The sequence below is a fragment of the Prionailurus bengalensis genome, chromosome E3, assembly GCF_016509475.1.
Source record: "Prionailurus bengalensis isolate Pbe53 chromosome E3, Fcat_Pben_1.1_paternal_pri, whole genome shotgun sequence".
NCBI lineage: Eukaryota > Metazoa > Chordata > Mammalia > Carnivora > Felidae > Prionailurus > Prionailurus bengalensis.
The window spans coordinates 5,459,790-5,473,285 of record NC_057357.1 but is presented as its reverse complement, the minus strand read 5'-3'; the positions used below and the strand labels follow the sequence as shown (position 1 = coordinate 5,473,285).

General features: G+C 46.0%; 1 protein-coding gene across 2 annotated transcripts in view; it reads right to left on the bottom strand.

Moving 5' to 3' along the window:
* Positions 1–13,496, bottom strand: part of DAGLB (diacylglycerol lipase beta) — a 37,927-nt gene that overhangs the window by 3,610 nt on the left and 20,821 nt on the right. For both annotated transcript variants that reach the window (XM_043559640.1, XM_043559639.1), the window contains exons 10-14: positions 12,414–12,494; positions 12,196–12,323; positions 1,804–1,872; positions 1,649–1,721; positions 5–255 (exon numbers count right to left, since the gene is read on the bottom strand). In XM_043559640.1, the coding sequence (XP_043415575.1) occupies positions 5–255; positions 1,649–1,721; positions 1,804–1,872; positions 12,196–12,323; positions 12,414–12,494 (602 nt within the window). The remainder of the gene's footprint in view (positions 1–4; positions 256–1,648; positions 1,722–1,803; positions 1,873–12,195; positions 12,324–12,413; positions 12,495–13,496) is intronic.

Below are 13,496 nucleotides of genomic sequence, written 5' to 3'. Positions count from 1 at the left end.
TCACCTCCCTGAGGTGCCTTCTTCCTCCAGGTGGATGATCCTGCCGGGAGGGTAGAGATGGGGGTACTTGGCGGGGGACTCCAGGGGGGAGTCGCTGGAGAAGCTGTATGTCGGGGACCCGTGCGTCAGCAGGCTCTGCTCCCCCAGAAGCGGCTGCGTCAGGTGTCCCTGGGCGCCCCCGTCCAGCTCTGTTGGAAGGTTGTCAGGGTCGCCTCCGAACAGCTCATACCAGCACCCGCGCAGCAGGATCTTGTACTGAGGGCAGAGCAAGAAGGCAGGTGCCTGTTACCCAGTCCTTCCCGGGCCACACAGACCTCGGACCACAGCACTTGCTGCGGGACGGTGACCTCAGAGCTCAAATGCCTCCCTGGTTTGTTTAAACCACGGGTCTTAGGAGCGTGGACCTCAGTGGCCGGAACTCCTGTATCTCTTGCACAACGAAGCCACATCAAACTTGAAGCAACAGTAAAAACCACATCATGCAGATTTTGAGAAAAAGTGACCCTTAATTCTTTTTAAGCAGTTCCGCCAACCAGCTTCGTTCTTTCCCTTAAGCACATTACTTTTTAAAAATTTGAGGAGTGGGGAGTAGTTGGTAAGGAGAAAGCTTATTAAAAGAATTTTTTTGAAAGTCAATAAACTGTTTTCATAGTAAATTAAATCATCAAAAACTCTACATCCTTGTTACCACCTATCATCCGCTGCCTTCAAACATACCTCTAAGAATCATTTTTATATTACTTTTTTAAATGTTCATTTATTTTGAGAGAGAGAGAGAGACTGTGAGCCAGGGAGAAGGGCAAGAGAGAATCCCAAGCAGGCTCTATGATGTCGACACCTGACACGGGGCTTGATCTCCTGCACCGTGAGATCAATGACCTGAGCCAAAATCAAGAGCTGGATGCTTAGTCGACTGAGCCACCCAGGTGCCCCTGAGAATCCTTTAAAAAAAAAAAAAATATATATATATATATATATGTGTGTGTGTGTGTGTGTGTGTGTATATATATATATATATATATATATATATGTTTCTTTTGAGAGAGTGAGCTCAATTGGGGGAAGGGCAGAGAGAGGCGAACAGAGGATTGGAAGCAGGCTCTGAGCTGTCAAGAGAGCCTGATGCGGGGCTTGAACCCACGAACTGAGAGATCATGACCTGAGCTGAAGTGGATCATTTTTAAATCTGCCCTTAAAAAAAAAAAAAAATGTGTTTTTTTTCTCAGTACATCATGGATATCTTTCTCTATTGGTAAATGTAAATTTATGTCACCATTTCTAATGACTACAACATTCCATGGTATACTAATAATTCTTAAACTCTATTTGGCAGCCTTATTTTCTAAGCTTTGGGACTAAAAGCATCAGAATACTGTTGGTCACAAGACAGGGCAAAGAAAGCGCATCACTGAAGTGGAACAGGGAAGGTTCTACCACAGTCTCCAACCGTGGCATTTCAGGACTGAGCCGTGTGCTTTCCTTGGCATCGGCCCCGAGCCCCAGATGGAAGCTGTACCCCGGGGAGAGAGAGCCTCAGGCAACGGCATCGAATGCGCTGGGCTAAGAGCCTCTGAATTGAGAAACTTCCTCTCGGGGCACACACAGCCTCCAACTCCTGCAGACCCTCTTCCGGGCACCCCCAGGTTACCTTGGGCTTGTTACAGTGCGCGATCACTCGCAAGATTCTCTTCTTCAAATCTTCCAAGTTGGTCACACTTAACCTGTTTAGCAGAAGACCAGATTGAAGCTCAAAATCCGGTCTTTCAGCTGCCCCGAGCCCCGAGGAAGCGCCGGCAGACTCACCTGGGGATGATATCCTTGCCTAGCACAAGCGACACGGTGAAGTTCTTGGAGTGTTCATAAAGGGATTTGCTGAAATTTCAGAAAGATAAACATTCGTCAAGTTTCAGGATTATATTGCCCACAAAGAGCTCCAAAGAGAAATCGAGCAACTTTGCCAGGTGACCGAGGTCAGTTTTCAGAGACCTGGGCTGTTCTCTACCCTTTAAAAAAGGGGAAGAGAAAGTGGAGAGCATCCAGTCGGAGCGACTCCTTCCCGGATTCTAGTAAAGCCAAAACAGTTGTCAGCCGGATCGAGACGGCAGGCCACGCGCGTGCTTGTACCCTTCGCCCCCGCAGCCCCGCTTGGAGGGACCTAACAGACACTCTGGCCGGGCTCCCGGGGGGGCTCAGTTGCTTCAGCATCCGACTCCATTTCGGCTCAGGTCATGATCTCACAGTTCGTGGGATCGAGCCCCAAGTCGGGCTCTGCAAAGACAGCGGGAGCCTGCTTGGAAATCAATCTCTCCTCCTCTGCCCCTCCCCGGCTCGTGCAGGGGTGTGTGCGCTCTCTCAAAATAAATACACTTCAAAGAAAAAACACCAACTGGCAAAAACGGAGAAGGACAGATACAAAAGGCTATCACTGCTTACGATAGCAGAGGCTGAAACCCCAACGTCCACCCCTGGAGAGCTGTTCAATTCATACACCACAGCACGTCCAGGGAGTACCGAGTCCTTAGCAGCAGGAGAGTGAGGGTGGCCTGTGCTGCTGCGGGGTGGTCTCAGGACACACGGTCAAGTTACAAGTTACAGCAACACCCACGGCAGCATGAAGACTTAGCTACCTTTTATCGAAGAGGAGGAGGAATGCAAAGTTGTATCCGTATTTGCTTTTATATGTAAATAGGTGAGAATTATGGAAAAGCCAAGTTAAAAACTAACGGTGACCTCAGGGAAGAAGGATGGAAAGGAGACCTCTCTGAGTGTCTCTTGCTCTGTACAGTTGTCTTTGGAACCATGTCATTGTTTTACATAATCATAAAAATTAAAAGAAGGAAAGCCATTCCTAACATCGAGGGTGAAAGAAATGAACCTGGCGGTGTATTAGCCAAACGGAAGGATTATTTCAGGTGAGCTTCCAACAACAGAAGTTGGCTGTCCATCCCTGGGGGGGATGTTACATAAGAACAAAACCAAGTGTAAAAAAACCCAAACCGCCTGCAGCAATCCTCCCACTATGAGCATTCCGAAAGTGATCAGTCTGTGTGGCCTCTGCACACATACGTCGGTGAGCACACGGCTCTGTGGACCTACTAAAAACCGGGGCTAGAGGAAACCAAGATTTTTAGCATAAGAGAAAAAAAGATACAGTTGCGGTAAAAATCCCGATCTTTAAGTTGCAAGTGTCAATATGAAGTAAGGATACATTTCCTCTTTGGGGTAACAACAGCATTTCCTACCTCTTAGCACCGAAAAGGCCTAGAAACCGTGACCCCGCCTGGCAGGAATGGGGCACCCGGTGCCCAGGTGACAGTCTCTAATACCATTTCCTACTCAAAAACAACACAGTACTCCATGGGGAGATGGTTGCCGCTTCCAGATGGCAGGACCGGGCAAGAAACCTGAGAACGTTTTGTGGTGCCAGAAAGGAGACACCTGTCCGACACCCGGGGCCGTGGCAGGGTGAGAAGCCTGGTTTGAAGGGACTCCGCTGGCCAAAAGGGGACGGTGGGAACATCAGCAACTCTGCTGCAATGGGCTGAGATAGTTTCAAAGAATTAAGGTCCACCTCTGGAGAATGCTAGAATACCGATTCAGCACTCGGCACACAGCTAAGGAGAGGGAAAGATTCAAGCATTCATGCATCTGTTCTGCTTAAACTGTGAGAAGCTTATACCTCAGATAACCAAGTACTTGGAAGAAAAGTATTGTTGTTTTTTTTTTTTTGAATTTTTGGCTAATAACTGTAGAAGGAATGCCAGAATATCAGCATCTTGCAATCTCTAATAAAATATGTACATATCAGTTACCAGCTGCCAACGTCACAGAGCCCAGCAGACCGGTGTCTCCTGAGGTGATCCAATAGGAATCACGTACCATTCCCACCACGCATTACTGTCAAAAAAAATCAACCCTGAGTCTGTCAAGTTTCTAGACACAACTACCATCTTCTAGGACACACAGCCAGCGGTACGCAGGAACATGTTACGTGACATGGTGAATATACAAGAAAGGAAATCCAGAATGTGGATTCTCCACAAGAAGTAACTTGTTTCGGAAATAGAGGGAAATGAGAAATCTATACATTAAGAGAGTTTACAGAATTTCTGTTTCCTGGATTGCCTGCATGTACACTACTAAATGTGATTAAAAACTAACAAAAACAATACAGTTACAAGACAAATCCACTATATCCAATGTGAGAATCTTGTTTGGAATTTATAACATTTATGAGATCATTGGGAGAACGTGATCAGTTAGTTATTGGTACGAAGAAATTATTAACTTTTTTAAAAAGTGCTCTATGCTATAGAAATCAGCATATTTATGGATAAAATGATAGGTCTCAGATTTGCATCAAAGTAATCGTGCCATGGGATCTGTGGGAAGCAGGGGGTACCTGAAGATTCGGCGTGTTAATAAACTACTGAAGCTGATTAAATGGTGGCTTCTGCTCTTTTGACCTTGGTTTGAATTTGTAATTTCTGTATGAAAATTCCATTTTAAGATGATCATAAGCACTGAAGAGAGCATTAGTGATCTCGTACGGGAATCCGAAGAACTAACCAGAAGGTAGCACTGGAAACAAAGAGACAAGGTACGAGAGACAAGTTCACAACGTGCAGTAAGAGCAAGGCAGTAATGCCTGTCTGATGGGAGTCCCCCAAGGAGTGGGAGACCGCAGAGGCAGCCATCTGCCACATGTGACTAGGCCTTCACAGATTGGGGGATCTAAACCTTTCAAGCAAGATACATTAAAAGGAGATTCTACAAGCACTTAGGAAAAAAGCAAACACCCATGTAACCTGGATGCACCTTACTGAGTAAAAGAAACGCAACACAAAAGACAGCATATTGTAGGATTCCATTTATGACATGCTAGAGAAGAGAAAACTACAGTGACAAAAAGATCCTTGGATACGTGGGGGTGGGTGGAAGGGACTGACTGCAAAAGGACACAGGACATTTTAATGGTGATCAGCCCCGAAAGGGGGAAAAAAAAAAAAAAGAAAACTGTCATTTGTGAAGTTATTATACACAATTAAAAAAAAAAAAAGAAAGCATCTGCAGAGGAATTCTAAATAGGGAAAGTTAACAAGGCTGTTGGATACAAGACGAAAGACAAATTTCTATGAGCTTGATCTACGTCAGCCAAAGGAGAAAATGATAAAATTTAATTGGAAGACATTAAAGGGTCCCGGAATACTTGAAAAGCGACTTTATGTTCAAAGGCTGGAAGGCTCAGTAATGTGTTAGTTACCTCCAGAGTGAACTAGAAAGTAAAGGCAGCTGAAATAAGAACTAAGCTTTTTGTTTACAGAACTTGCAAAGTTGATCCCACAATTGATATGAGGTGCAAAGGGCTAAGAACAGCCACGAAGCTCTTGCAAAAGCAAAAGGCACACTAGATTTGCACCACTAGAGGCCAACACTTCGTGTTGGCAGCAGGGGAAGGGCTACGATGTTGTGCTGTGTGAGGGGGAAATGACTGGATCCCAGACTCACACCACACACAAAAACGCAATTAAACACAGACTAAAGATCTACCTAAAGGTGAAAGGCCAGACTAAGAGCTGTTGGAATAAAGAAGATGAGCTTCGAATCCTTAGGATAGAAAAAGATTTCTTAAAAAAAAAATTTTTTTTTTACATTTATTTATTTTTGAGAAACAGAGTGAGACAAAGCGTGAGCGGGGGAGGGGCAGAGAGTGAAGGAGACAGAATCTGAAACAGGCCCAGGCTCTGAGCAAACGGTCAGCACAGAGCCTGATGCGGGGCTCCGACCCACAAACTATGAGATCATGACCTGAGCCAAAGTCGGAAACTCAACCGAATGAGCCACCCAGGTGCCCTGAAAAAGATTTCTTAAATAAGAAACAAAAATCATAAAAGGTTGACAAATGAAGGTTAAAATCAAGAACGGAAGGAAGTGAAGACAGGACTCAATGCAAGTACAAAGCACATTGAGGACCAGGAGAGCATATTCACGACACTTACTTGCAACTGCAAAAGAACGGACTACATAATGTACGTGTTTGCAGATCGAGGAAGCAAAAGACCTGACAGAAAAATGGGCAAAAGGAACACCACCAAAGTAGAAACTCAACAGACAAGGAATCCAGTTCTATAAATTCTGAAACCACACAAATCCAAACTGCTATGTGGAGACCTGAATATAAGCGGTAAAACTACTTTTTAAAGCAAAGGAAGAATTTTCACAAAGGTCAGGATGGGGAGTATGTGGAGGGAAGGAGAGGACGCACAGGGAATTCTAAGTCACTGAACGCTTGGTTTCTCAATGTGGGTACGGAGAGCTGTGTGTATTTTTAAATCCACTTTATTGAGGTGGACACAGCAAAATCACCCAATGTGAGTGGACAAGTCCTGACAAATGCTTTAACTGCTTAACTGCCACCACCATCACAATAAAGAACGTTTCCAGCACCCCCAAAGGCCCCCTGTGTCCTCTGGCCATCAATCCCACCCCCACCCCAGGAGGTGAGATAACTGGAATCCTACAATAGGTCTTGTGTGTAGACTTTTCTTCACATGGCAAAATGCATCCACGTTGTAAAGATGTTTGCTTATCCTTCTCAGAAAATGTAAATTTTGTATTAAATGTTTCACAATCCAAAAATTCAGTTAAAAAGTCATTCCTGGGGCACCTGGGTGGCTCACTCGGTTGGGCGTCGGGCTACGGCTTAGGTCATGATCTCATAGTCTATGAGTTCGAGCCCCGCATCGGGCTCTGTGCCGACAGCTTGGAGCCTGAAGCCTGCTTTGGATTCTGTGTCTCCCTCTCTCTCTGCCCCTTCCCTGATCACACTCTGTCTCTCAAAATAAAATAAAAACATAAAAAAATAAAAACAAAAAAAAGTCATTCCTGTTGGGGCACCTGGGTGGCTCAGTCAGTTAAATGTCCAACTTTGGCTCAGGTCATGATCTCGCAGTTTGTGGGTTTGAGCCCAACATCAGGCTCTGTGCCATCAGCTCAGAGACTGGAGCCTGCTTCGGATTGTGTCTCCCTCTCTCCCTGCCCTCGCCGGCTTCCTCTCTATCTCTCTCTCAAAAATAAACATTAAGAAAACTTTTTTAGAAGTCACTCATGTCTTTTGATATGTATAAATGTATATTTTAACATAAAAAGAGCTTTAAGGGGCACCTGGGTGGCTTAGTGGGTTAAGCTCAGGTCATAATCTCACAGTTGGTGAGTTCGTGTCCCGCATCTGGCTCTGTGCTGAGAGCTCAGAGCCTGGAGTCTGCTTCAGATTCTGTGTCTCCCTCTCTCTCTGCCCCTCTCTGGCTCACACTCTGTCTCTCTCTCAAAAGTAATAAACATTAAAAAAAAAAAAAAAAAAAGCTTTAAAAATTGGAAAGGTATACAAATATTTATATATAAATATATTGGACGGAATTATAATTATTAAATATAATTACCAATAGTAACACAAAATGTAAATTTCCATCCATAGAATAGAAATGGCATAACCAGATAATAGAATACTCAGCAGCTACATAAAAAACATGCTCTCAAACAATATTTAAGGATATAATGTATACAAAATATTACGTCTGGGTGACTGGCTGGCTCAGTTGATTGGGCCAACTCTTGATTTTTAGTTCAGGTCATGATCCCAGGTCTGTGGGATCCAGCCCTGTGTTGTCAGACTTGACGCTGAGCATGGAACCAGCTTAAGATTGTGTCTTTCTCTCTTTCTGCCCCTCTCCAGCTTCTGCTCTCTCTCTCAAGTAAAAACTGTTAATTTGTAAAGCATAGCCACACACAAGCAGCTAGAAGTAAACAAACCTAAATAGTTCCAGTGTGATTTCTGGGTAGAAAATCTCTGATCTTTCCACTTTTTTACATTTTCCAAAACTTCCATGATGGATACAAATTTCTTTCTTCCTCCCTTTTTCCTTCTTTTTAAATTATAGCACAAACTTCTTTTATCATTAGGACAGAAAATGATGTAGGATTAAGTATGTTAAGAAAAGAAAAATATACTTTCGAACTTAAAAAAATAATCAGGAAACAAATTCAGGAGAGTTGTAGGCTACAGGACGACTCCGGACATAACATGGGGCACAGTGTTACGCAGGTTCGGTTGCAGGAAAGCAAATACTGCAGTACAGCGACTAACGTGAATCGTTTGGTTTCCCAGCACAGAGAAGTTCTGTTTACACGCGTTGCAGTCTATTAAGTGTGCAACATCTATTTAACTTTTTTTAATGTTTCTTTATATTCGAGAGAGAGAGACAGAGCTCAAGCAGGGGAGGGGCAGAGAGAGAATGAGACACAGAATCTGAAGCAGGCTCCAGGCTCTGAGCTGTCAGCAGAGTCTGAGGCGGGGCTCAAACTCATGAGCTGCGAGATCATGACCTGAGCCAAAGTCAGACGCTTAACCCACTGAGCCACCCAGGGGCCCCAAGTGTGCAGTGTCTATTTAAAGTGTGCAATGATGTGTCTACAAAAACAATGTACACACTGTAATTAAAAAATACTTTATTGTGGGGCGCCTGGGTGGCTCAGTCGTTTAGGCGTTCGACTTCGACTCAGGTCATGATCTCAGTTTGTGAGTTCGAGCCCTGCCTCAGGCTCTGTGCCGACAGCTCCGAGCCTGGAGCCTGCTTCGGATTCTGTGTCTCATTCTCTCTCTGCCCCTACCCTGCTTGTGCTCTGTCTCTGTCTCTCAAAAATAAATAAACGTAAAAAAAAAAATTTTTTTTAAATACTTTATTGCTAAAAAAATGCTAACCACCATCGGAGCTTTCAGTGAGTCATAACCACCCATCACACGTCAACATAACAAAATAATGAAAAAAACTGAAATACTGCAAGAACCTTTAAAATGTGACAAAGACATAAAGTGAGCTGATGCTGTTTGAAAAGTGGTCCGAACAAACTTGCTTAAGGCAGGGCTGCCACAAACCTTTACTTATTTAAAAAAAATTTAAAAAGTGAAGCAGTACCTGCGAAGCACAATAACACAAGGTAGGTACTTGTAAACAGGAATCTGTTGTTGGCATAAGCTAATGAGCTATCAGAAAGAAAAATAAGAAAGCAATCCGACTCACAGTTGCACCCCAAAACCACGAAGGAATCAATTTAACCAAGGAGGGGCAAGACGTGTGCACTGGAAACCCTAAGACCTGATGAAAGAACTGAAGACAAGAATAAATGGGAAGGTTTCCATGCTCGTGGACTGGGAGAATTAATACTGTCAAAATATCCACACTACCCAAAGCAATCTGGAGTCAGCTCAATCCCTATCAAAATTCCAATGGCATTTTTCACAGAAATAGACGAACTAATCCTAAAATGTATGCGGAACCACAAAAGACCCCAAATCGCCAAAGCAATCTTGAGAACGAAGAGCAAAGCTGGAGGCATCATGCTCCCGGATTCCAAACGATATTATAAAGCTACAGTAATCAAAATAGTATGGTATTGGCATAAAAACAGACACACACCCCAGAAATAAAGCCAACTAATTTACAACATAGCAGCAAGAATATACGAGGCGGCCAGAAGAGTCTCTTCAAGCAATGGTGCTGGGAGAACCGAAGCCACGTGCAGAAGAATGAACCTGGACCCCTATCTTACACCACAACACGACCCAACTCAAAATGATCAAAGACTTAAATATAAGACCGAAACCATAAAACTCCCAGAAGAAAACAGGCAGTGAGCTCCCAGACATTGGTCTCAATGATGACTTTTTGGATTTGACCCCAAAAGCAAAGGCAACAAAAGCAAAACTAAACAGGGAGGGACCACATCCAACCGAAAAGCTTCTGCACAGAGAAAGGGAACGACCGACAAAACGAAAAGGCGATCTGCAGAATGGGAGAAAACATTTGCAAATCATACCTCTGACAAGGGGTTGATACCCAAAATATATAAAGAAGGCACACAACCCACTAGCAGAAAAACAGTAAGATTTAAAAATGGGCAGGGGCACCTGGGTGGCTCAGTCGGTTAAGCGGCCGACTTCAGCTCAGGTCATGATCTCACGGTCCATGAGTTCGAGCCCCGCGTCGGGCTCTGTGCGGACAGCTCAGAGCCTGGAGCCTGTTTCAGATTCTGTGTCTCCCTCTCTGTCTGCCCCTCCCCTGTTCATGCTCTGTCTCTGCCTCAAAAATAAATAAATGTTAAAAAAAATTTTTAAAAATGGGCAGAGGAGCAGAACATTCTTTTTTTTTTTAAGCAACACTTTGTGGTTTTTTTGTTTTTGTTGTTGAGAGAGAGGACACCAGTGAGTGAGGGGCACAGAGAGGGAGGGAGAGAGGGAGAGAGGGAGAGAGGGAGAGAGGGAGGGAGAGAGAGGGAGAGGAGAGGGAGAGAGAGACAGAGAGAGAAGCAGGGCTCACCCAAAGTGGGACTCGAACTCACGAACTGTTAGATCACGACCTGAGCTGAAGTTAGATGCTTCACTGACTGAGCCATTCAGGCGTCCAATACCTTTTTTTTTAAATGTTTATTTTTGAGAGATAGTGCACACGCGTACAAGCAGGGGAGAGGCAGAGAGAGAGAGAAGGAGGGAGGGAGGGAGAGAGAGAATCCCAAGCAGGCTCCATGCTATCAGCACAGAGCCCCACATGGGGCCTGATCTTGTGAACCATGAAATCATGACCTGGGCTTAAATCAAGAGTCAGACGCTTAACCGACCTAGTCACCCAGGTGGCCCTAAACATTTTCTTTTTAAGTAGACTCCACACCCAGTGTGGAGCCCAACACGGGGCCCAAACTCACGACCCTGAGATCAAGACTCGAGCCAAGATCAAGAGTGGGATGCCTAACAGCCACCCAGGCACCCCGAATGGACTTTTTTCCAAAAACAGACATGCACGTGACCCACAGGTACGTGAAAATGCTCAACATCACTACTTCCCAGGGAAATGCAAATCCAAACCACGATGAGATATCACCTGACACTCGTCCGAATGGCTAGTAAAACAACAAAGGTCCCCAAACAAATAACGAGTGCTGGCGAGGATGCGGAGAAAAGGCAACCCCGGTGTCCTGCTGGTGGGAAAGCAAACTGGTGTAGCCACTGTGGAAAACAGTGTGAAGTCTCCTCAAAAACCTAAACGTGGAACTATCATGTCATCCGGCAATTACACTTCTGGGTACGTGTCCAAAGAAAATGAAGACACTAACTTGAAAAGAGAGCTGTACCCCGTTTACTGCAGCATGATTTGCAACGGCCAAGACGTGGGAACTACGTAAGCACGCATCAGCACGTGAATGGAAAAAAGGTGGTGTGTGTGCACGTGCATGTACAATGACCATAAAATAGAATGAAATTCTGCAATTTGCAACAACACGGATGGACACTGAGGGCATTATGCTAACTGAAATCAGTCAGATAGACTTGTATACTTTTATAAATACTGTATGATCTCACTTATATGTGGAATATAAAAAAAAAAAAATCCCCCAAAGCCAAGCTCACAGACACGGAGAATACAGGCTGGTGGCTGCCAGAGGTGAGGGCTGCAGGGCGGGTGGATGGGGTGAACGGAGCCCAAGGGTGCAAAGCCCGAATTATAAATAAGTCACGGGGACCGATGGGGATGGAAGTACAGCATGGTGACGAGTTACTCACACCAGATGGCACATCTGCAAGCTCCTAAGAGGGGGGCGCCGGGGGGGGCTCAGTCGGGTGAGCGTCCGACTTCAGCTCAGGTCATGATCTCATGGCTTGTAGGTTTGAGCCCTGCGTCGGGCTCTGCGCTGACAGCTCGGAGCCCGGAGCCTGCTTCGGATTCTGTGTCTCCCTCTCTCTCTGCCCTTCCCCCACTTGTGCTCTGTCTCTCTTTGTCTCTCTGTCTCTCAAAAATAAACAAACACTGAAAGTTGCTAAATGAATCTTAAGAGTTCTTATCCCAAGGAAAGAAATTCCGTCATGTAAGGAGACAGAGGTTGCCTAGACGTCTTGTGACCATTTCACAACGTATTCTGTGGGACATCTGATGTGAGCCGTCCCTCTGTGTAAAGAGAGTCTCCGCTCTGTGCCCTTTTGGAGAGCAGAGCTGTGCTCAAGCAGGCCTGTGAAAGGCTGTTCGGTATCCCTGCAACTGTGCAGTGCTTGAAGCAAACGGGCTGAGCACGAGAGATCACGAGATCACAACTCCAAGACCGGTCTGGAGCACGCGGCACCCCGTCACACGCCTGCCAGAAAACAAGTACCTCAGCAACCCCCGGGGCGGGGAGAAGGCGTAGCACCGGAGTTGAGGGTACGAGCTCCTGAGCATGATGGCCAGCAGGGCCGCGGCGCCGGCCCCCAGGCTGTGTCCCACGACCACTAGCCGGTATTCCTGCGGGACAAAAGCAGAATGTGTCGTGGTTAAAACGAAGCAGACGGCTGATGACAACGACGGGAAGGAAAAGAAAAATGAAAACCTCACGGGAGCAATGCTGAACGCTTGGCTCAAGATCCCATCGTTGATGAGGCGCTGGTACACATATCTGGCGGCTTGAGAAATCCCCTAAAAATGCAGACGAGAGAAGGTGGCTTTTGATCATCAGACGAAATGAGTTCCGTTATGACAGGTGACAGGCTTACACTGTGCACACTCATTTGTGACGGTCTCCCCAAGGCGGAGACCAGCACCTGGGGATCAGCGGCCACAGCTACCACTCGCCCTTGTGTTCCTGGTTCCTGATGCAGAGTTCGGCCTGGAGAGGGGGCTCCATGGCTGTTTTCATGAACCAGTGAACGGGTAACATCGGGAACACACGTGCATGGCAAGGGGTCTTTCTATGGCTTATTCTGAAGCTATACGATATTTTGCTGTATACACCTACCACGGTTTACTTCAGCCAAGTCCTGACGGATTGTCAGATTTAGATTATAAGTGGCTGATCTTCTAAGATATTCGTCAAGTATTCAGTTTCGGCAAAGGCAAAACTAAGACCATCGGAAATGAGTTCTAGGGGGGGTCAGATTTTAGTTCCATTTCAAAGAAGAAATGAAATGTAAAACCTCCTAACAAATACAGCTGTCCTAAGAAACAGGCTTCTTGAAAAATGAAGCAGTTTCAATGGAGGACAAGACAAGGCCATCGTGGCCCCTGTCCTTGTGCGGCTGCTCTTCTATCTAACAAGACCGAAGGGGAGAAATCCTGTGTTCAGATGCGAGACGCGGGAGAGCCTCCCGAGCTACTGCAAATCCCTGAGTGGGTAATGACTGAATTCTGTGGGAGGAGGCGGGACCTGGCCTCACACGAGAGAGGCCCGGTTCCGGACAGACAGAGCCAAAAGTGACCTGGACACCACTGCAGCTGGCCGGAGTCCCTGGCCCCTGTCACACACGCAGGCCAAGACTGTGCTCGCTTGCATGGTCGTGAACTCCAACGACTTCGGCCAGTATCGGGGCCAAAACGTGTAGGAGTGAAGCCAGAGGCGGAGAGCAGCAGTACAGGCCCTTAGGCCTGCAGCTCCAGCAGCCACCTTCCTGGCCCGAGGGAGGAGCTGCTTCTGGAGGGACC